Raw genomic sequence first — 23705 nt, 5'->3', positions numbered from 1 at the left:
GAAAAGAGTTAGGAGGAGGTGGGATAGGAAGAATGCTTGAAATGGAGACCTGGTCATTGTAAAATCAAGCAGTCTTTGCAAAAAAAGGCAGAGCACAGTGGGTCCAGGAACTGACTGTGGCCGTTTGGGGGAGCGAAAAACAGGAGGAAGAGAGAGGGGACAGGGAATGACAAGATGAGAAGCTGGAAGGATGAAGAACATTAAAGAATTTGAGGTGTGTTTTTTCATGACTTCATTCATATGTGGAATATATAGAAACCCCCCCTCCCAAACAAGGAACAGATAAAAACACACCCTCGAAATCTGACTGCAAAACTGAGGCTACCAGAGGGAGTGGGTATGGAGTGAGCTATAAAGGGGTGGGGACAAAAGGGAGTTTAGTGGAGAAATATGGGTGCTTTGGTAGTGGGCATCTGAAGAGGTGTGACCCTATAATCCTAAATAATATACAGTGTTATAAATCAACTTTACCTCAATAAAAAATAATACAAGGGGAAAAATGGAAATATCACACTTCTAGACTTCAAACTATGCTGTAAAGTCATAATAATTAAAATGGCATGGTACTGGAATAAAAACAAACACACAGACCAATGGAATAGAATTGAGATCCCAGAAATAAAACTACACATTTATGGACAACTAATATACGACAAAGGAGCAAAGTATATCCTCTGGAACAAGGAAAGCTTCTTCAATAAATAGTGGTGGGAAAATTGGGCTGGCACATACAGAAGAATGAAACTAGACTTTAACTTACACCATACACAAAAATCAACTCAAAATGGATAAAAGACTTGGATGTAAAACCTGAAACCATAAAATAGAAGAAAATATAGGCAAAACAGACCCTAACATAAACCTCAGAAATATCTTTGCAGACTTATCACCAGCAGCAAGAAAAACAAAGGAGAAAATAAACAACTGGGACTATATCAGACTAAAAAACTTCTGTATAGCAAAAGAAACAGTGACCAAAACAAAGAGATACCTAATGAAAGGGGGGAAAAAGTTGTGTACCATACATCTGATAATGGGTTGATATCAAAGATCTACAAAGTGCTTATACAACTCAACAAAAAGAAAGCAACCCAATCAAAATATGGGCAGAAAAGCTAAATAGGCATTTCTCCAAAGAAGTCATGCAGATAGTAAACAGACATGAAAAAATGCTTGTCATTACTTATCATCAGGGAAATGCAAAGCAAAACCACAGTGAGATACTACCTCACACCTGTGAGAATGGCCCATATCAAACAAACTAGAAACAAGTGCTGGAGAGGGTGTGGATAAAAAAAAGACCACTCCTATACTGTTGGTGGGAATGTAGACTGCTCTAGCCCCTATGAAAAGAAGTGTGAAGATTACTCAGAATTCTAAAAAAAATGGATTTTTCCATATGACCCAGCAGTTCTACTCCTAGATATCTATCTAAAAAGAACAAAAATACTAATTTGGAAGGAAACCTGTACTTCTATGTTTATAACAGCACTATTTACAATAGCCAAGATATAGAAACCTAAATGCCCCAGAACAGATGACTGGATCAAGAAGATGTGGTCTATATACACAATGGAATACTACTCAGCAATCAAAAAAGATAAACTCGATCCATTTACAGCAACATGAATGGAACTAGAAGAGAGTGAACCAGAAGGACAATAATAAATACCAGATGGTTTCACATATATTTGGAATCTAGAGAAACCCAACAAAGTATCAGATGAACACAAACTATAAGACTGACCCTTGAAAGCAGACAACAGATCTGAGATACTCAGGAGGGCATGCAGACAGCGAGGGAGAGTAAAGAACAAGTGGAAAAGAGAACATGGTGGAGTGTGGTGGATTATGGGCACTTTGGTGGTGGGATAACTATGGTGATACACCTGATGGGAGAGTTCCTATATTGTGAAAAAATAAACAAGGATTTTTAAAATAAATAAAATGGTTTAAAAAAGACAGAAGTAAAAATAAATCTGAAATTGAAAACAAATTTAGTTTTGCTAGTTTTATGAGTTCTCCATCAAGTTTTGGGTGTATCACTGCTAAATAGAATATAGTTTGCTTATTTTTAATTTTAACCCATTCTGACAGTCTTTAAATTGGAGAAATTAATCTATATTTACTGACAGCAACTAATGAGATATTTACGTTAGCCTATTTTATGCTATTATTTATTTATCTGCCCTACTTTTTTCTGAGTCTTTACTTGTTTTCCATTATATTTACTAAAGATGTTTTCTAGTTATCACATTCCATTTATTTTAGCTCTTCTACTAAGAAATTTTACAACTGATGTCTACTTCTTTAGAGGTTACCCTAGAAATGTTTACATACCTCTTTAACATGCATATTTAACTTTAATATAGAGTCAATATATTACTTTATCCTTCTCCCAAACAATGCAAAAATCAGAGAATGTTTTATGTCTCCTAATAAATATTCCTTGGTTGGACAGAAGTTTTGTTCTACATTGATTTTTTAATCCCAGAATTAGACATTTTGCTATTGTCTTACAGAGTCAATGTTTATTTAGATTTAATCACACATTATCCTTTTTTAAAAAACAATTCTATTGTTGTTCCTTCTTGCAACTGTCTTCTGGGGTCATTTTTTTCTTCCTGAAAGATATCTTTGACAGCTGCTTTAATGCAAGTCTCTTGTTAGTAAACTCAGTTTGTATTTATTTGAAAATGTAGTTATTTTGCCCTCCTTCTAAAAAGATAGCTATAAATATCATGTTACTTGCACTCAGTCATTTATTTATAATATATAATGAATCATTGCTTTCACTGTTATTAAGTTCTCTTTCTCATTCTCAGTCTTTTGAAAGCACCTCTCTCTGGCAACTTTTAAGATCTGCTACTTCAATGCTGGCAATTGCATGTAAATCTAGATACAGATTCCTTTTTTATTTGTCTTGTTTATAATTTATTTAGGTTCCTTAATCCAAAGATGAATGTCTTCAACATTCTGTGGTTCCTTAGCCATCTCACCCTCTTTTTCTTTAACTTTCCATGTCATTTAACCAGTCTTTGTGATTTTGCATCTCCTTGTCTTTCATGCTACATTCAGCTAGTTTCTTCTCTTTTTTTTTAATCTTTTTTTTTTTTATTTGTTTATACAAGCACTGGGTACAGTCAGAAGCACAGGAGGGTGAGAAAACTCACCAGAGCCAGAGGGGAGAACAGAGCAGGCAGACTGACAAAGTACACTGCTGAGGGGAGCAGCGGGCGGCAGGAGAGGTCTGCGTACCATGTGGAAACCTCGCCTGGCTGCCGGGGATCGAACCGGCGCTGCAGAGGCTGTGGGCCTGCAACCCAGCGCTCAACCACTGCGCCACTGGGGAGGCCCACTTCTTTTTTTTTTTTAAAGATTTATTTATTTATTTATACAAGCACTGGGTACAGTCAGAAGCACAGGAGGGTGAGAGGATTCACCAGAGGCAGAGCGGGATGCAGATCAGGCAGACTGATGAAGTACACTGCTGAGGGGAGCAGTGGGCGGCAGGAGAGGTCTGCGCACGATGTGGGACCTTGCCCGGCTGCCAGGGATCGAACCAGCGCTGCAGAGGCTGCGGGCAGCTCGGCAGCCCAGCACTCAACCGCTGCACCACCAGAGGAGGCCCTAATTTCTTCTTAAAATCTAGTTCACTATAATTTTCTCCAGCTGTATTTAATATCCTGACCTACTGAATTCTCTTTAATAACCTTTTATTTTATCATCATGTTTTCAAATCCCATTTGTGTTTTATAATTCTGATATCTGCATCCTCAGCAGGCAAGAATATTTGTTTTCTTTAATATCTCACTCAATTTGATTATTTAATCAAATATTTCATGTTGTTTTTCTTTGATGATATTCTTTCTTAGAACTTTGTCTGTGGGAATTCATTAAACCCAAAATTAAAGTTCATTTCTTCAAAGGAGATTTATATTTGCTTCTACCAGCCACTCAGGGCAATACTAACACTAAATCAACTCCACCTCTGGATTTGGTTTTGGAGAGTCTCATAGATTCACTCATCGTGAATTTCAGTCCCTAAACTGAAGAAAAGTTATGCTTCTGCTTGGTATATTTAGGGTAATAATTTTCTTTTTCCTTTCTGTATCTTTTTATTTCTTCCTTTCCTTTTTTTCTTCTCCTGTCTTTTTCTTTCCTGTCTTCCCTCCTCCATTTCTTTCCTCCTCCTGTCCTGCCTTCTTTCTCCTCCTTTCCTTATTTCTTTCTTCTTTGATTTTTTTACTTCTTTTTTTCCTCATCCTTCTCTCACATTTTCCCTCCCTTTCCTTCCTTCCTTCCTTCCACCCACCCTCAATCCCTCCCCAAACACATATATAATCCTCCCTTCCTTTTTTTCCTTTCTTTCTTCTCAGTTCACTTAGAGCAAAAATTGTGGAAAACATGAGCTTCTACCGACTTCCTCTGCAAGACACAGTTTTTTTTTTATTTCACTCTCTGAGGGTTACCCTTAGGAGATCCCAACTCTCTAGAGTCTTCTCTAAACTAACTTCCCACTCTGTTCAGTACCCAGGAAGTTTTCTATGCTTCCACTTGCCAATAACTCAGTCTTCAACCATCAGTTACTAACAGATACCACCAGAACAAAGCTAAATGAGGAACAACTTCATGTGCTAGCACATTTCTTGTCATTCAGGAAATTGAGGAGCTTTATAGTCAGAGCTAAGTTATACATAAAAGGGCATGTGTGTGTATGTGTGTTTGTGTGTGTGTATGCATGGTGTTTTGCTGTGCTAGTAGGTTTTTCTTTCTTTGTTTTTTTTTACATTTATTTATTTATGCATACAAGTGCTGGGTGTAGGCCAGAATGCAGGGGATGAGAGGTTTCACCAGAGACAGAGTGGGGAGCAGAACAGGCAGACTGACTGAAATACACTGCTGAAGGAAGCGGGTAAGACAGGAGGGGTCTGCTGCGCCATGTGAGCCAGTTCCCTGGGTGGGAGTTGAACTTGCTGCGGTGGCTGGCGATAAACTCTCAGTGCTGAGACTCAACCCCCTGCACCACCAGGAAGACCCTGCACTAATAGGTTTTTCCTTAATTATTTGGTCCACCACCCTACTTAAAACAGAAGTGGATAATATCTTTTCATGTCTTTATCTTCAGTGCTGAACATAGATCATAGCATACAATAGGTATTAAATAAGTATATTTTGGGGCCTCCCCTGGTGGTGCAGGAGGTTGAGCGCCCCACTGTGAAGCTGTCCACAGCCTCTGCAGTGCTGGTTCAATCCCGGCTGGCAGGCAAGGGTCCCACATGGCGGGGCAGACCTCTCCTGTTACACCCACTGCTCCCCTCAGCAGTGTATTTCGTCAGTCTGCTTGTTCTGTTCCCCACTCTGTCTCTGGTGAATCCTCTCACCGTCCCGCGCATCTGGCCTGTACCCCGGTTCTTGTATAAATAAATAAATAAATCTTTAAAAAATAGTATATTTTAAATGCATGTAGATATTTTTGACTCAGAATATTCACTCCAAGATCCAAGTCTACACGTGCTTTTAAGCAAATAGTTGAAACTAGTTTGAATTACAGTCTTTGAATTAAGAATATCTTTATTGCTACAAGAAAGGCACAAGATTATCGCTTACTTAGCCTTCATCTGCTTAAGCTGTGCTGGCTCTTGAGTGATGTTTTGCAGCAGAAATACTTTCCTGAGTCAACCCCACCACCATCATCAACAAAATCTGGTGTAGATATCCTACCAGTGTGTTTTCATTATACCTGATATTTACCATGGCATAGTCTTTTTTCACACTTTTAATGCATTGTTTAAATATTACATTGTAAGTAATCTGAGCTCAGTTGCTGAGTCTTACTTTCTGTCTCTTCCACGTTGTACAATATGTATTTTTTAGCAACTTATGATTTTCCATGAATGAACGAATAATAATTTTTGAAATATACATTTTTTGTGCCAAATGTGTCTTTATTTTCAACACTCAGGCTTTTCTTTTGTGTCAACTCTGTCAGAAAACACCTAACCATTGCTTTCTTGAAATCAGTAATGTAAACTTCACACTCTTCTCAAACCAATTTCTGTCAGTTAAATTGCTTCTGTTAGCCCAAGAACACTTTAATACAAACATTTCTAAGACTCAAAACAATTTTATTGTTTTTGAAATGTGAAAATCATTAGCAAATGAAAGGCAAGATAACAAGAACCATTAACAGTCTTGCTCTAATTAGCTATTAATTATATTTGCTGTTTCATACCATATTGAAGAATTATGGCTATTTTATAATCATCCTTCACTTCATTTTCATTCAAAGTTTGAATATTGAAGGAATCATTAAAATGCCTTCTTAATTTGTTTGCCATTTTATAGACATCATGACTCACATTTAAAAGTTCACTGCTTTGTTTATGAAATTTAGATTCTTCTGCAATTGTTTACCTATCTGAAAGTTCCTGTCCAGTGAAGTGCCATTCTCAGCTCGAACTTGGCACTCTCCTCATTTGCCCTTTACTTACCTAAGTATACTTTCAAAGATATTTATTCAACATACACTGTGCAAGACAATGTGCTAGTCACTTTTATATGTGCAAAGGTGAAATAGGTTGATCCCAAATGAATCAGACATGACTCCTGACTTCAAGACTTCATCATCCAGAAAAGTAAGAAATATATTATTATGTAGGTGTGCCTCTGTACCTATGTACATAAATGTTACTAGTGGCTAGCAGTTATCAAGCTCTTACTCTACACCAAACACAGTGTTACATTTTCATGAGTAATTTATTTCATCAAAACTTAGACTATTGATTATAAAACACACTATCATTGTAGCACCATTAAAAAAACACTTCTTAAAATTGTGACACTCTTCATTGTAAGATATATTCCAAGAGTTAAATAAGTTAATAGTCAAAAAAAATGGAAGATTTAGAATTGATGAAACACATTAACTTATTTAATTCTGTCAACAACCCTACAAGCTAGGTAATATTCATGTTTCCATTATATAGGTAAAGAAATTCGTAAGGGGGTCTCCCCGGTGGCGCAGGGGTTGAGCGCTGGGTTGCAAAGCTGCCCGCAGCCTCTGCAGCGCCGGTTCGATCCCCGGCTGCTCCCCAGCCACTGGAAGAGGGTCCCACATGGCGCGCAGAGCTCTCCTGCCGCCCGCTGCTCCCCTCAGCAGTGTACTTCGGTCCTTCTGCCTGCTCTGCTCCCTGCTCTGGCTCTGGTGAATTCTCTCACCCTCCCGCGCTTCTGACTGTACCCAGTGCTTGTATAAATAAATAAATCTTTAAAAAAAAAAAAATTAAAAAAAAAAAAAGAAATTCGTAAGGTTCAAAGATTTTAGGTAACTTACTCAAGAACACACAGCTAGTAAATAGATGAGTGAGAATTAAACACACTTCCATCTGATTCCAAATGCCATACTTTTAGCCTCTATCAGAGACAGGTGTTGGCTTCTCTATGCAGAATATGGGTTTTCATGTCTTTCGTTCCTGAGGTCGAATCATTTAAAATTGTAAAAGAATACAGGGGTCTCTATTAATTCTTGGGAGAAATTAAGAATTTAGTTAAGATGAAAAGGCCTATTTTTACCAAAAAAGACCCCTTTTTTTTGAATATCACTTGTCTGAATTTTGCATAAAATGATTAGAGTAATCAAACTCAAAGGTAGTTAGTACATCTTATCAACATCAGTCATGAAGCAATTGATTCTTTTTTAAATGTATGAACCTATAACTAACCATATTGCATGTAGATTTTCTGGTTCTAACAGAATGATAAAGATTGGACAAATTTTTATTTATTTATTTTTATAAAGATTCATTTATTTATTTACTTATACAAGCACTGGGTACAGTCAGAAGCGCAGAAGGGTGAGAGAATTCATCAGAGCCAGAGCGGGGAGCAGAGCAAGCAGAAGGACCGAAGTATACTGCTGAGGGGATCAGTGGGCGGCAGGAGAGGTCTGCGTGATGTGGGACCTTTGCCCGGCGGCCAGGGATCAAACCGGCGCTGCAGAGGCTGCGGGCAGCTTCGCAACCCAGCGCTCAACCACTGCGCCACCAGGGAGGCCCTGGACAAATTTTTAAATTAACTTTTACCATAAATGTAGACATCTGTTTTTCTTTTTCTTTAATGGGAAGATTAGTGGATAGTGGAAACTATTAAAGTTCTCTGTTTTAGATTTTATAAAAAGGAGTAGCAACATTTCTGTATACCATTTTGAAATTCTACTACTACATAAAGTGTTTCAAATAATCCTTGTAAGGAGCCAAAAAATGACTAACCAAAAGCTAGACACTGCATGTTTTATCTTAAGTAGCAAGCAGCTTGATGATCTATTTTTTAAAAAGCTAATGAGTTAAAAAATAAAAACCATGTGCTATACTGTTTTTGCCTATAAATAATGAATTACTTGTAAGAACAAGTGGTAGTTAAATGTACTCTGGGCCAATTGCATAGTCATGGGTACTAGAGACTTCATCTGTGTAAATTCAGCAAAACAGAATTAGAAATGTCAAACAGAAAAGATCTCATTAAGATAATTCTTCCAGAAATGAATCAAAAATCTGTCCCAGCTGTTCATATCTTGAGTAGTCAAGATGAGATGGACATAACTAAAAACAAATCCAAGTTATTGTTAACCAAAATATGATCCTGGAAACACCTATATCAAAATAATCAGATGGTTAGAGTGCTTCCTAAAAATGCATATTTTGATCCTCGTATCCAAGGACCCTATAATTCTTCTTAGGAGAGACCAGGAATCCATGTGTCAAATAAGCATCTCCACCCACCAGTGATTATAACCATATTGGATTTGAGAACCATCACTTTTAACACTTCATCCTTCCCTACCTGGTGGCAGAAATGAAGCTATCATTAGTGATTTTTTTGTACCAAGTATCAGAGATTAAATGTTTCATTTGCTAGGTATTTATGAGGTACAAAAGAAATGAGAGTTCATATATTGAATGCGTTGCAGTTCTTGTGTAGTGTGCTCAACATGATTAAATGGAAGTGATGCTTTATGAAATGTAAAATGGTTGTAGAAAAAAAGAATCAAAGTAATTCTGGTAGTTATGGGAAAATAAATGGACAAATCTCAATTATTTCAAAGAAAATTTCAGTAGAATAAGTGGGAAAATGAACAGTAATAATAAACAGAATGGAGAAAGTAGAATATACTGTATTTTTTAATTGAGTTTACATATGAATGGATTGAACCAAATTGAAAGCTAATTAATCATTATTTTCTTTTACAGCAATTGTTCAACTGTCAAGCTCTACGAAAACTAAGTATTCCTGATAATGACCTTTCAAATCTGCCAACCACTATTGCTAGTTTAGTTAATCTTAAAGAACTGGACATCAGTAAGAATGGTAAGATTCTTATCTCATTTCTAATTAACTTGAATTTCTTTACTGAAAATATGCTTTCATGATGTCTCTTAGCAAAGGATTTAACAAGTTGTCTTTGATAATGTTTGACTCTAAGTTTATTTTGTTAAAATAGTAAATCCTAAATTTTAAATCAAAACAGAAAATCTCTCTTAACTCATTCCAGCCTTATTTCCTTTGCATTCGGATATGTGATTTAAACTTTTTGAATATTTTACTGGCTTTACACTGTTTGTTTTCTTCATTCTCAAAGTAAATTTTTTTCAACATGTCTAAATATCACTTGTATAATGATGCCTGCCCATTCACCCTACTTGAAATTGAACTCCCCTTTTCCATACTCTGCTCCATTTCCCCCATAGCAGGCCATCCCCTCAATATTGTAAAAATTTACTTATTTACTAGAGTTATCTCTCTTCTCCTGTCCCAGATTGTAAATTCCATTATATGATAGGAAGGATTTCTCTCTCTTTTGCTCACTGATGAGTCTCAAATACTTAGAGCAGTGCTTGGTTACTGATAAGCATTCAATATGTGTTATGTTGCTTGCCAGAATCATGTGTATGGTGATTTTGTTTATGCTGATGCTGATTTTGATGTTCATGCCCATGATGTTTTCATCCAAATGATTGATGGGAAGCTTCTGTGTCTTCATATATATTCATCAAATCCTCATTTAATTCCAAGTGACCTTGTTTTTTTTAATATTTTGTTTAATTCTTTTTATTAAGGTAACATTGGTTTACAAAACTGTCATATGACTCAGAAATATAGGATCCCATCTCTTTAGATGTATGTTACTAAACCACATCCACCATCAAGGCACCCATAGTCCATTGTGTCCCCTCCCACCCTTGATCTTCACCCTTATCCCCCACCCCACTGGCAGCCTCAGTACCACTTCTAAGGTTTGTTAGTTTGACTCTCTGACTCTTGTTTTATTTAACTATATTTCACATATGAATAAACCTTCTGACTCATTTTGCTTAGCATAACCACCTCCAGTTCCATCCATGTTATCACAAATGACAAGAGTTCATTCTAGCTGAGTAGGTTTCCATTATAAATAGATACATGCACACATATGTGTGTGTGTGTGTATATATATATGTGTGTGTGTGTGTGTGTGTGTATATATATATGTATATATATGAAGCCACATCTTAATCCAATCAACTGTCCTTGGTTACATAGGTTGCTGCCTCAACTTAGCTATGGTGAATGGTGAAGCAATGAACACAGACATGCATCTATGTCTTTGAATTAGTGTTTTTGCATTCTGTTTGTAGATACCTAGAAATGGAATTGTTGGATCATATGGCAGATCAATTGCTATTTTTATTTTATTGGGGTAAAGTTGCTGTATATCATTGTCTTGTTTTAAACATTATAAGCTCAGACCTCTACATATGTGTGTTTTCATAATATACCCACCACCAAAGCCCCAGTAATCCTCCACCATGCTCCATTGGGCCCCCTCCCTACCCCACTCTCAACCCACCATCCTTCCCTTTGTGTTACTCAGTTTTACAGTTAGCTGTCAAGAGTTCATTAGTGCTTTGTTGTTTTCTGACACTTTATTTTGTTTATATTCCACATAAAACTGAAACATTAGGTATTTACTTTCTCCTGAATTATTTTGCTTAGCATTATCTCTCCAGTTCCATCCATGCTATCTCAAATGGCAAGAGTTTATCTTTTTTTTATGGCTCAGTAGGATTCCATCATATTTAGATATAGTCATAGATATATATCACATGTTTCTGATTCATCCTTCTGTCCTTGAACATTTAAGTTGTTTCCATAACTTGGCAGTTATATATAGGGTTGCAATGAACATAGGGATGCATATATCCCTTTGAATTAAAGTTTTTGCATGCTTTGGCTAGATACCTAGGAGTGGAATTATTGAGTCAAATAGTAGAGGTAGGTGTATTTTTAATATTTTGAAAGCCTTCGTACTGTCTTCCGAGGGGCTGGATCAGTGAACATTGCCACTAATAGTGTACAAAGGAAAATTCCTTTTTCTGAACATCTTTACCACTACTTATTTTCTCTGATCTTTTTTATGTGGGGCTTTTTCACAAATGTGAGATGATATCTCATTGTGGTTTAATTTGCATTTCCCTAATATTAAGTGATGATGAGAATTTTATCATGTGCCTGTTGGCCATCTATTTGTCTTATTGTGAGAAATGTCTATTTAGGTCCTCTACCCATTTTTTGAATAGGTAATTGGTTTTCCTTTTGTTGAGTTGAATGTGTTTTGTAGATCCTGGATATCAGCCCCTTATCAGATGTATGATGTGAAAATATTCCTCCCATTTATTAGGGTCTTTTTGTTTTAATGACAATTTCTTCTGCTATGAAGAAACGTTTTAGTTTGATGTAGTCCTGTTTGTTTGTTTTTGCTTTTGCTTCCCTTGCCATAGGAGTTGAGTTCACAAATACATCTTGGATATCCATTTTATTTTCATAAATAAATAAATAAATAATAAGAATCTGTAAAAGTAAGTTATGAGGACATGAAAAATAACCCTTCCATTTTTAAATTATTCAGTTAAACTCTATGTATGTGTGTGAGAGACAGAGACAAAGAGAGAGATAAGCAAGAGTAAAAGAGAGAGAGACTAGTTATTTTAGGCAATATGCTTTGTTCCAAAGGAGCTGGCATAGACAAAATAGGTGCTAGCCTTCATGAAGCTTATATTCTTGTGGGTGAATTAGAAATTAAATATGCTACTCAAAAAAATTAAAGTAAAATAAAAAGAAATTAAGCAGGTAATTATCAACCATTAAATAAGCAATTGAGAAAGATACATTGATTGTGACGAGTATGCTTGCTAGTAGAACTTAATCCAGTCACTGCGATTAGGGCAAGCTACTTTAAGAAATGATAGCCAAGCTCAGACAGAACAAATAGGTGTTTCTATTGAAAGGGCAATGAAGTTTCATTTATGATGCATGAAGAAATTCTAGAGATATGCTATTCAACATAGTACATAGAGTTAATAATATGGTATTGTGCACCTCAAAATTCATTGAGAAGGCAGATCTCATGTTAAGTGTAGTTATCACATACGTACAACTAACTAAAGAACACAAGACAATTTTGGGAGGTGTTGGAGATGTCTATTATCTTGATCATAGCAATGGTATCATGAGTGATTGCTCGTGTCCAAATGACTCAAGTTATACATATTAAATATGTGTATCACTTATACCATGATAAAGCTGCCAGAAAAAAAGAATTAAATAAAGCACCCTAAAAAAGTTAAGGTAGCTTGACTTTTTGGTAAATAAGGATCTTAATTCATTGACTACCAAAAAAATCTCTTGACCACAGGTAAATTAAGAAATCCTTAACCATCCTCTTTAAAACTAAGATCCTACTGTTATTATCCACTATACGTATCCCCTACCTCCATTCCCTATTTTATTTTCCTAATAGCTTTTATGAGAAACTGACATACTATACGTTTTAATTGTTTATGTATTTGCCTGGACTTCCCTTACAAGAATTAAAATTCAGTGATGTCATTGTTTTTTGCTGATTTTGATTACTGGTGTATTTTTATTTCCTAAAACTGTGCAGCATGTTGTAGCAGCTCAATAAATACTTATTGAATGAATTATAAATGAATAGTCCTTCTGGAACAAGGAACACATGTTGAAATATATCAGTGTAAATTACTTCTGATTTCAGTGCAAGTTTGTGAGAGTCATAGGGAAGTTTACAGTGTCAATGGGGAAATAACACTTATAAACAATCAGTGAATATCATATAACACTGCAATGAAGTGCTAAATTATATGACACAAATTACATTTATAAATTCCTAGAGAGTGGAAAGATTAATTAAGACTCCTATTAGGGAAGAGTCGAACTAAAGCTTATATATAGCGTGAGGATTTTCATAAAGCAAAGCAGCATCTGAATAAAGAACAACATTTCATTAGAAGCAGACAATACTGGGCCTCCCCTGGTGGTGCAATGGTTGAGCGCTGACCTGCGAGGCTGCCCGCAGCCTCTGCAGCGCCAGTTCGTTCCCTGGCCACAGGTGAGGGCCCACAAAAAAAAAAAAAAAAAAAGAAACAGACAATACTAGTGCAATCAGGGGACGCACAGATCTTTCTAAACCAAGTTGACTTACTACTTAGAGGAATTTCAGGAAGACACTCCTCAAAAGACCTTAAGCCAATGTAGAAAGAGAATTGCAAGTAAATTTAGGCCTACAAAAAAATCAAATAAGGTCTATATTTTTAAAAATATATTTACAGGTGAACAATATACAAATATAAATACCACTGTAAGTTGGTATTTCCGTGCTTTAATAAACTTAGTATTTCATATATATTTATATACATTCACAATCAAATTCTATTTTCAAATTACAATTCCTGAGAAATATCATCTGGCCAAATATATCACCTATTTTGATCTTCAGTTAAGTTTGGGTGTATAGTCTAAATAAAAATCTGTATTATTTTTTTAAAGTATCAGAAATAAAATCATGACCTAATATAAAAACAAAATTCATGATAAATATTACATTTTTTGAGCATTATAAAAAAAACCTTTTTGGCCCTTTTGCATAAAGAAATTTTTGATAGAAGCAGAATGTCACAATTCTTCAACTTGGAAGTATGTACATATCCTTAGAAGATGTTGTATTATTTAGGGACCTTCAGCTATGCTTATGATCTCTATATTCTGGGAATATTTGTGTAAAAAGACATGGCAAAAAAATTCTGTAAGTTAGAATAGTATGAAAGGTTTGATGAACATGATGATATATAATCCATTCCTAGAAGTTACACAAATAGCAAAAGATTTCGACACATCATCCTTTTCAGAAAATCATACATAAAAAAGCTGTAACTGAATTTTGTGGTAGAGACCTAGATAGTTACTTCCGGAGCATAATGCATCCTTTGGGAATCTGCCGAGTGAAGAAAGAGAAGATAGCAGAAAATACATGTAGTGTCAGCATCACTGTTGGAATGGTGCCAGTGGAGGAAAAAAATCAAAATATGAAAGAAGATAATCAGTATGTATAGGGAATAACAGAAAATAGAATGCTTGTATTGACTCAGGGACTCATTCAAATATTAGTCAATCTAAGTAAAACTTTGCTTGAAATGTGCTTGAACTTGATGAGTGACCTCATATGTTGAAACTGATTCACTTGGAGGCTAAGGTTAAATGTGACTTTGGTTGTCCATGTGGCTTCTAATCTTTATTTTCATGTCCAGTTCTTTTAATGATTAGACTGATTGACCATTTTTCCTTCAATGATTCAAAAATAATATTTCATATTAAAACCTTTAGCTAAGTAAACTTTGATGTGCAAAAAGGTATCTACACAATTTTTGTGAATATCTTTCCTCTATCTAATCACACCTCCAACAAAACCAACTTGCTTTTGTTTCATCTTCAAGTAATACCAAATTGTCATTCCCAAATGCATCAGGTTGCTTATCTGTGACATGGGAAATATGCTATTTTCTCTGGCTAAGAATGTCCCTTGCTCCCCACTGTTGTACCTCATCAATTAGTCAATGTTTTCTTCACTTTTTAAAAAAACTATTTTTTAAGGGTTTATTTATTTATGCATACAAGAACTGGGGTACAGGCCAGAGGCATGGGGACTGGGAGGATTCACCAGAGACAGAGTGAGGAACAGAACAGGCAGGTTGACTGAAACACACTGCTGAGGGAAGCAGCAGGCGAGTCAGGAGAGGTCTGCTATGCCATATGGGTAGCTCCCTGGCCGGAGATCGAACTCATGCTGCAGTGTCTGCAGATTGCTTCACAGGTTGTGTCTTAACCCCTTGCGCCACCAGGGAGGCCCTAATTTTTTTAACTTTTCATTTTAAGTATGAAGAAAATTATATGAGACAAAAATGTGTCCATGGAGATTGTGTTAACATTTATTATATATATCATAGTCTAGTTGTATTTGAATAAGTAAAACATTGCAGAAATCAGTAAATTTTCATCCCTATACCTTCCCACTTCCTTTCTCTCAGAGTTAGTGTTAAATATTTGATTGTTTGTACATTATATGTAATATTCTACAAGTTTTTTATTCTACATTATTCTGAAATATATCCTTTTGATGACCAATGTCCAGTAGGTATACCAACAAAAAATCAAGGCTCCATATCCCTGTCAATACTTGCAGTTATTCAATATTAAATATTAACTAATTAGATCGATCTATAAGGATGCCTTGATATTTTAACTTACAGTTCCCACATCACTAGTGAAGTGGCGTTTTCATTTCTTTCTATTGACAAGTATAGAGTATCTTTCTCTTCCATCTGAATCAGTTTCAACTTGAGTCTACAAGCAAACCATTTACCTTTTTTAATTGACATCAACTTCAGAAATTAATTTGGGAAGAAGTGATATTTTTGTTATAATCCATCACTATGGTATTTATCCTTGTTTAGGTCTTATTCTGTGTCTTTCAAAAAGTTATGTGATTCCTTCAAGAAAATGTTGCATACATTTTTATTAGTAAACTCTACTTTGTTGCTAACTTATAAATTGTTTTCCTTTTTAAAAAGTATTTTTCCTAATTTTAATGTCTTGATCTTATATTCAGCTATGGTGATGAATTATAAATTCTAAATATTTTACCAATAGATTATTTGGCATTTTATGTATAAAATCCTATATGCATATGGCAATTTTTCTTTTCCTTACTTAAATCTTTACAGCTTCTTGAATCACTCTTTCATGTTGTAATTTCCAGTGAAATCATCTATTCCTTTATCAGATAGTTAATTTTTTTCTCAATGTCAATAAGCTTCTTTTAATGTGTTTTATAAATCTCTACTGTACACAGAGCTATTTATTCCTTTGTGTTCCTTATAATGTTTAATTCTGCCATCTATCTTCTACTTTTTTATGATCCATCCTTTCAGAAGTTTTTCTACTTTACTAATCTTTCAAATAATACTATTTTGGGTCCTTATTCTCTCTATTGACTGGGTGTTTGGTTTGTTCATTTCCAAACAATAATTGATTTTGCTTTTCTACTTCCTATTGCAGCTATTTTCCTAAAGTTTACTCAGTTATAGTATTGTAAATATGACAATATGTTTAGGTCTTTGTTGTCATCATATTATTTTGAGTGAAATACGTTATAGACTACATAGTCCGGATGATATGGTATTCTTGTTATTTATTTAATATTGTGGCCAGTGGTCAGTTTTCAAAATATTCCATGTTAACTTATAATAAAAATATATATTCTCTGGTCATTGAGTTCAAGCTAGGAATCTACCAGAAATATACTTTATTCAGCATTGCAATATAAACTTTTCTATGAAAAATTCTGTATCTTAGTGATTTTTACACACTTGGAACTGTAAAATTACCAATACTTGAACTATTTTTAGTTTTAAGATGGAACACACAGTGAACTGGAAAGAAATGAATTGAAAATGAGATTTCAGCCTCTTGTATTCAATAAAAATCATAGTCATCTTTCTTAAAAATTAGTGCATTACATTTAATCTTAAGGAATTTCAATCTATATTCTAAAATTTGTCTAGATAGAGAGATGAGAGAAAGAGAGAGAGAAAGATCATACTGCATGTAAATTACCCTTGTCTTCTGAGTCCCTCTATTCCCCAAATTACATGAAGCAATACATAGATAAATGCATTGACATTCCATGCCAATGGATCTTTTTTCCTTTATTCCTCAGATCTAAATTCAATAGTAAGATAAACATCTTATATCCATCAGAAGCAAATGTATTTTATGATATTGCTATCCTGAATAAATATCCTTTGCCTGTTTGTAGAGCCAATACGCGGTCATAATGGAGTAAATTGTTTTATATGATAAAGCAAGATAATGAATGATAAGGTTTAATTAGGCAGTGATTCAGTTTTAAGTCTGATTGTTGATATGTCATAGTTTCAGAGAGACTATGACCCTATAATTTAAGAACTTTAATGAAAATGAATTAATGTGAAAGCCCTTTGTAATTCTTCAGCAATTAAGTGATTTTTCTCTCATCTTCTAAAACTTATTTCTATACAAGAATTGATTTGAGCAGCACCATACTGGGCAAAATCACTATTGTTTGTTATAATGAAAGGCAATCAGATTTGAAGGCATTATTATGTGTTTTACAGACTTCCCAATTATTCCGCCTTTTCCCCAAATACATGCAAAACACTGTAGACAAATAATATCCCCAAATTTCAGTGACGAGTGGGAGTTTTACTCAACAACACTAGAGAAAGTAGTTATGAGTAACCAGTTAAATGATAAAAATCCTTTAAAATTTGCACATATTAAGAGGATAGAGCCTCTGGTAGTATATATGTATATAAATTCATAGAGGAGTCTATTTTGGTCTGCCATATGTTGGCTGGGTCGGTTGTGAAGAAAATGTTACCACACTTGTTCTCAATTAGCAATAAATATGCTCTTTTCTGCTTGGCAAACCATTAGACCATTTGCTTAGAGCTTATTATTTTGCCTTATTAAATGGCTCACATTCAATGTGTTATTTATCTGAAAGTCACCAGCATTTCCCTCACTAAAAGACTACCTTCCCTTTCCACAGAATCTATTTCCACACATGATTATAGTGTTAAAATAAATTGGGGATTGACTCCTATTTCCATTAAGAGGATGATGGCAACAAAAACCGGGTCTGTTCTCTTACTTTCTCAGTCTGATGTCAGGACTTTTAATTCTTTCTAATATTTTCATCAGGAAATAAAATCAACAAATGTTTATGTGTGTTTCCAGCACTTACTCCTTAAGGGTTAGCATACAATCTGATAATATAAATATAAAGAAGAAAGAAACTGCCCTATCCCCTCCTTCTTGAATCTAAGTCAACCTAGACTCATAAGTTTTCCTAGAGTCACAGCAAAGCCTTTCCTGAACTGAGTGATTAACCTGTCTTCTGTTTCCCTATAAATCATTAAAAAAAAATGAGAACAAAAACTGAATTGGTAATAAAGCACTCTCTCTACTCCTACACCATACTTTTCCCAGTTTTAATATATAATCCTTGAAAACAAGAACTGGTACACATTACACAGTTTCTAAATCCACAGGAGGCACTTTCAGTGTACAAAGTAATTGCTCAATAAAGTGGTTGCTTAATAATGAAGGGAGAAATCGTTAGTCAAATACAATGACTGTTACTAAATAGTCCATGTTGCACATAGTGACTCAATATGCTTGTCTTGGAGAGAGGGAGGGAGGGAGGAAAGAAGGGGAGGAGGGAGAGAGAGACAGAGAAAGAGAGTGTCAAGTGTCACTTTAACTCATTCTGACTAAGTCAGATTCATTCCTCTATGAATGAGTTCATTGTTGGTAAAAGTTATAAAGATTTCTCAAAATTTTCACTAGTCATGTCCCTAAGGCAAAATCAGTTGCATGACTGTTTTGAATTATTGATTTACCTTCACTGAGTTTTTCTCTTTATAGTACTACTAAAATAGACAAAATGTTGACAGGAGATCTCAAACTCTTTATATTTAGGTTTCAGCTGAATTCTTGATTTCCTTTCCTGAGGTTATCATGGTTTGTGTTATTGACTTTTTTTTTTTTTTTGCCTTCATGCAGAATAAAAATGGTAAACTTTAAAAGTTCTCATGTTAACTTGTAGTTTTTCCAATCATCTCCTCTATTATCACACCATTAGTTATTATTTCTTCACACTGTCTATTCGTACTTCTTCTAATAGTTATTGCATGAACTGTAGGAGGAGTTCAAAGATACTGATCAAGACTTATAGCACTTGTGGTCAGTATATTAAAATCAGAAATAAAGAACTTTATTACCTGAGCATTATGCCCAAAATTGCAGAATGTGGATGCCATCTGAAATTTAACTAATGGTAAATTATAGAACAAATGCTTACATTAGAATGGTACATGATCAATCTTAAGTGTGCATTGAAACTTAGTATGTGTAGAACAAACACAACAAATAAAACTCTTTTAAATACTGCATTGTTGATATTGGCTAACAAAAATTAATACCCCAAAGTAAATAACTCCTAGATTGGATAAATGCAACCTATCATAGGTAAATGTGATAGTATTTGAACTTAGGTTTACCTGGTTTCAAATCATGGCTAACCTCTGAGTGTTTCTTCATTTGTTAAATGAAATAATAGACCAGCTTATAAAATTATAGTAAAAATGAAATAAAACAAAATGATTATAACATCTTAATAAGTTTCACTTTTTTGCTCCTAAATCAAATTTTATTTATTATATATACAAATAAACTGCCATCTTCTGAAAATTAAAAATATATGTATAAACATTGGTATAATAATTAAAATAGCAGATGAAAATATTAGGATATCAAAAATATTTTCCCTCATTTATCTTGTGCAAGATATTAAAGTTTCTGTCTTTTATCACATATGGCATTTATATCACAAAGTGAAAATCCAGGAAAAAATTCATTTTAACTGCACTATTCACTATTATCATATTCACTATTATCATATGCACTGGTATTATAATAAACATAAATTGTAATGCATTTGAAAAAATACTGGTTCTTTCAAAATTTGATATTTGTAGGAAGTCTTTCATATTGCCTTTGCATAGAAACAGTTTCTTTTTCATCTTAGAACACATCATTTGATCTAAAACCTCTGTACTAAAGTGAAGTGTTTCCATGTCAGCAAAGTGTTTTCATTCATTGCTTCAAGATTTTCATGCAAAAATATAATTAAATGTAATTTGACAAACATTTGCTGTGTTTCCATAGTTTTCCTAGATCTAACCTAGGTGCTTTCAGAAATAACAAGAAATTGAATATCTACTGAGGAATTTCATTATCTGACTCTACCCTCCTATTTTTATCAGATCGATCCCTCTAATAAACTCCAACATCCCTTAACCCTATCAGAACCACCAATATATGAATGTTACTTTCTTATGCCTCCTCCCAACCTTGAAGATTTCTCTGGCTTCTTTTCATAGTTTGAATTGGTTGATAAGTCATAAAGTGACACCCGTGAGATCTTTCCTCCTCTCATGTCACTGCTTGCTCAGTGAAATTTCACCCTGATTCAATCTGATTTTCTTTCTACTCATTTACTCAAATCAAAGTACAATGTATTCTTCCCTTCCAAAGAAAACATCTTGGTTCCTGAACCAGCAACAGAACCCCACCTCCTTGCAGAAAATATTTAGATGGAATTGCTATGTTCCATATCGATAAATCCCTTCTCAGACTCTCAAACACATCGCAGTCTATAAACCTGCTCTCCACCAAAGTTATTCCAGTCAAGGTCACAATAACCTCCTCACTACCAAATTCAAAGACAATTTTATATCATCATCTTACTTGACTGATCAGCATCATTTGTAACAGTTGAGCAAATCTTTCAGCTTCTTTGTTAGGTTTATTCCTAACCATTTAATCCTTTTTGGTGTAATTGTAAATGGATTGTTTTCTTGATTTCTTTCTCTCCTAGTTGGTTGATTACATATAGGAATGCAACAGATTTTTGTCTATTGATTTTGTAACTTACCACTTCAGTGTACTGATTTATTGTTTCTAATAGTTCTATTTGTGGAGGCTTTCAGGCCTTCTGTGTATATTTATGCATATGTATTTTCTATTTATTATGTTGAGGATATTCCATTAATCCCCATTTTTTTAGTTTTTCTCATAAATAGATGTTGAATTTTGTCAAATGCATTTCTACATCTGTTGATAGAATCATATTTTTTAAACCTACAAATGACACTTCTAAACTCCAAGTTTATATACAAATAAGTACCTAACTTCTCCTTTTAGTAGTCTAGCAGACATCTCAAATTACACATGTTGGGATCAGAGGGAGTGAGGGAGGCGCACAGGCGACTGTGGTGATGGTGCACGGTTGAATTAGTGAAGAAAATTCTATTCTATGGGGACTATATTTGAAGAAGGGGAAACAAACATTGTTTAAAAATGAACAATGATGTAAAATATATATATTTAAAAATTTAAAAAATCAAATTACACATGTCTGAAATTAAATCCTTTATCTCCGCCCAAAAACCTATTTCACATATAGTTTTTCCCATCTAAGTAAGGCATCCCCTTTATTCAAGTTGCTCAAGGAAATAAAAAAATACCTGGAATGTCATGCTTTACTCATTCCACATCCAATTCATTTGGAAATCCTATTAGCTTTATGTTCAAAGTACATCCATATAAGTTGACATCCCATTAACCCCAATCCTCCCCGTATCCCTATTACCACTGTGACCTAATTTTTTGCTACTTTTCTCTTCCTCACCTTATTCTAGTCACACCAGTTTCCTTGCTATTCTTAGAATATACCAGTTATATTTAGGCCTCATAGAATCTTCACTGTCTATTCTCTCTGCCTAAAATGCTCTTACTTTCTACTTGTAGATGTTTAGGCATCTGTATCCATATCTCCCTCACTTTTCTCAAATACTTATTCAAAGACCATCTTCCCAACCAGTGACACTTACCTTAGTCACCATAGTTAAGCTTGAAATTCACGGGCATTTCTGTTTCATTTTTTAAATTCTGCTATAAATGCCTTTTTCTATAGTACTTTTCATGGCCAAATTACTGTCTAATTTTATGCTTATATTTATTATGTTTTATTATATTTATATTCTTTTGCTAGACTATAACACAAATAAAGAGAACATACCTATTTTTTCATACATTTCCCTTAATTATTATTACAGCTCCTAACAAAAAGTAGGCACCTGATAAATATGTGTTGAATGTGTGAATGACTTTGCCATCTCAGGAAACTTTTATTAAAGTTATCAAGTCAATGTCAATAAGCTGTAAAAGATGACATGTTAAAACAATGATTCCTCAACTTATAGCCATATTTTATGTCTCATTATTTTTTTAGGCTAATTTAATTTCAGACACAATGCAATCTAAAATACTAGACATTAAGAGACATTAAAAAGAGTCATGGAGGCCTCCCTTGTGGCACAGGTGTTAAGTCTCAGTACTATTAATCGGTCACCAGCAGCTGAGACATGAGTTCGATCCCCATCCAGGGAGCTAATCCACATACAGCATAGCAGACCTCTCCTTTCTTGTCTGCTACTCCCCTCAGCAGTGTATTTCAGTAGATCTGCCTGTCTCTGGTGAATCCTCTCACCCCCAAGCACCTCTGGTCTCCACCCTAGTTCTTGTATGCATAAATAAATTAATAGTTAAAAAAAAAGAATCATGGACTCTTGAATACATTTTCATAGAGATGATAGAATTTATTTCTTCTTTTTTTTAACATTTTTTTTTATAGAGGCATGTTTTCTTTCTTTCTTTATTTGTTTGTTTGTTTTGTTTATACATGCACTGGGTACAGTCAGAAGCGTGGGAGAGTGAGAGAATTCACCAGAGCCAGAGCGGAGAGCAGAGCAGGCAGAAGGAGAGAAGTACACTGCTGAGGGGAGCAGCGGGTGGCAGGAGAGTTCTGCGCGCCATGTGGGCCCCTCCTCTAGTGGCTGGGAAGCAGCCGGGGATCGAACAGGTGCCGCAGAGGCCGTGGGCAGCTTCGCAACCCAGCGCTCAACCGCTGCGCCACCAGGGAGGCCCGAGATAATAGAATTTAAATATATCTATATGGATGATGATAAGACCTAGGAATTAACTGAGATAGTAAATGAGTCCAGGTAAAAATTGTAACATTAAATACTAATGAATATATTCAGAAAGTGAGATTAAAAATGTCTTATAGTTAGGTTGTTATTTTAAGTGAATTCCATTTCTGATTACAAAACTCAATATAGTTATTGCTATTGCTATTCTGTTTTATAATGACAGATTATTTACTACATTTCAATTTCATATGCATTTATTGAGTTGGGGAAACATGTGCTTTCATATTTTAATATAAATATAAAACCAACTTAAATCATAAGCCAACATTTTGTTTTGGTTTGCTTTAGTTTTAGCTTTTATTTTGAAACTAACAACCTTTTTTATGATTAAATAAAGTTGAAAACTCTATCATTTATAGGTTTAAGACACTTCTGTCAAGACTTGGTTGTTGGTTAATAATAGACAAAGTGATCCAAGTAAAACATTCAGTCAAATACACTAAAACCTAAATTTAGCCATGTCTTTCAATTTATTCCATGCTAGTCACTAAAGATCACATTTGACTGATTTCAGAATCTCCTGTTTTCTCTTCTTTTTCACATTATCTGATGTAAGAATGACTGAGCTGTGAAATGGAGGCAGCATGAAAGAGAACAAGAATGAATAACCCACAAATTGTTATGGTTTTTGAATAATTAAATGTTGAGCAGGAACTT

The 23705-nt window shown here is 34.6% G+C and overlaps 1 protein-coding gene across 17 annotated transcripts in view; it reads left to right on the top strand.

Moving 5' to 3' along the window:
* Window positions 1–23705, top strand: part of LRRC7 (leucine rich repeat containing 7) — a 433981-nt gene that overhangs the window by 180969 nt on the left and 229307 nt on the right. For all 17 annotated transcript variants that reach the window (XM_037499532.2, XM_037499531.2, XM_037499527.2 and 14 more), the window contains one exon: window positions 9249–9366. In XM_037499532.2, the coding sequence (XP_037355429.1) occupies window positions 9249–9366 (118 nt within the window). The remainder of the gene's footprint in view (window positions 1–9248; window positions 9367–23705) is intronic.

This window comes from Talpa occidentalis, unplaced genomic scaffold (assembly GCF_014898055.3).
Source record: "Talpa occidentalis isolate TD23 unplaced genomic scaffold, MPIMG_talOcc4v2.1 talOcc4.9, whole genome shotgun sequence".
Classification (NCBI taxonomy): domain Eukaryota; kingdom Metazoa; phylum Chordata; class Mammalia; order Eulipotyphla; family Talpidae; genus Talpa; species Talpa occidentalis.
The sequence above is the reverse complement of the archived record's forward strand: the minus strand, read 5'-3'. Positions and strand labels throughout refer to the sequence as shown.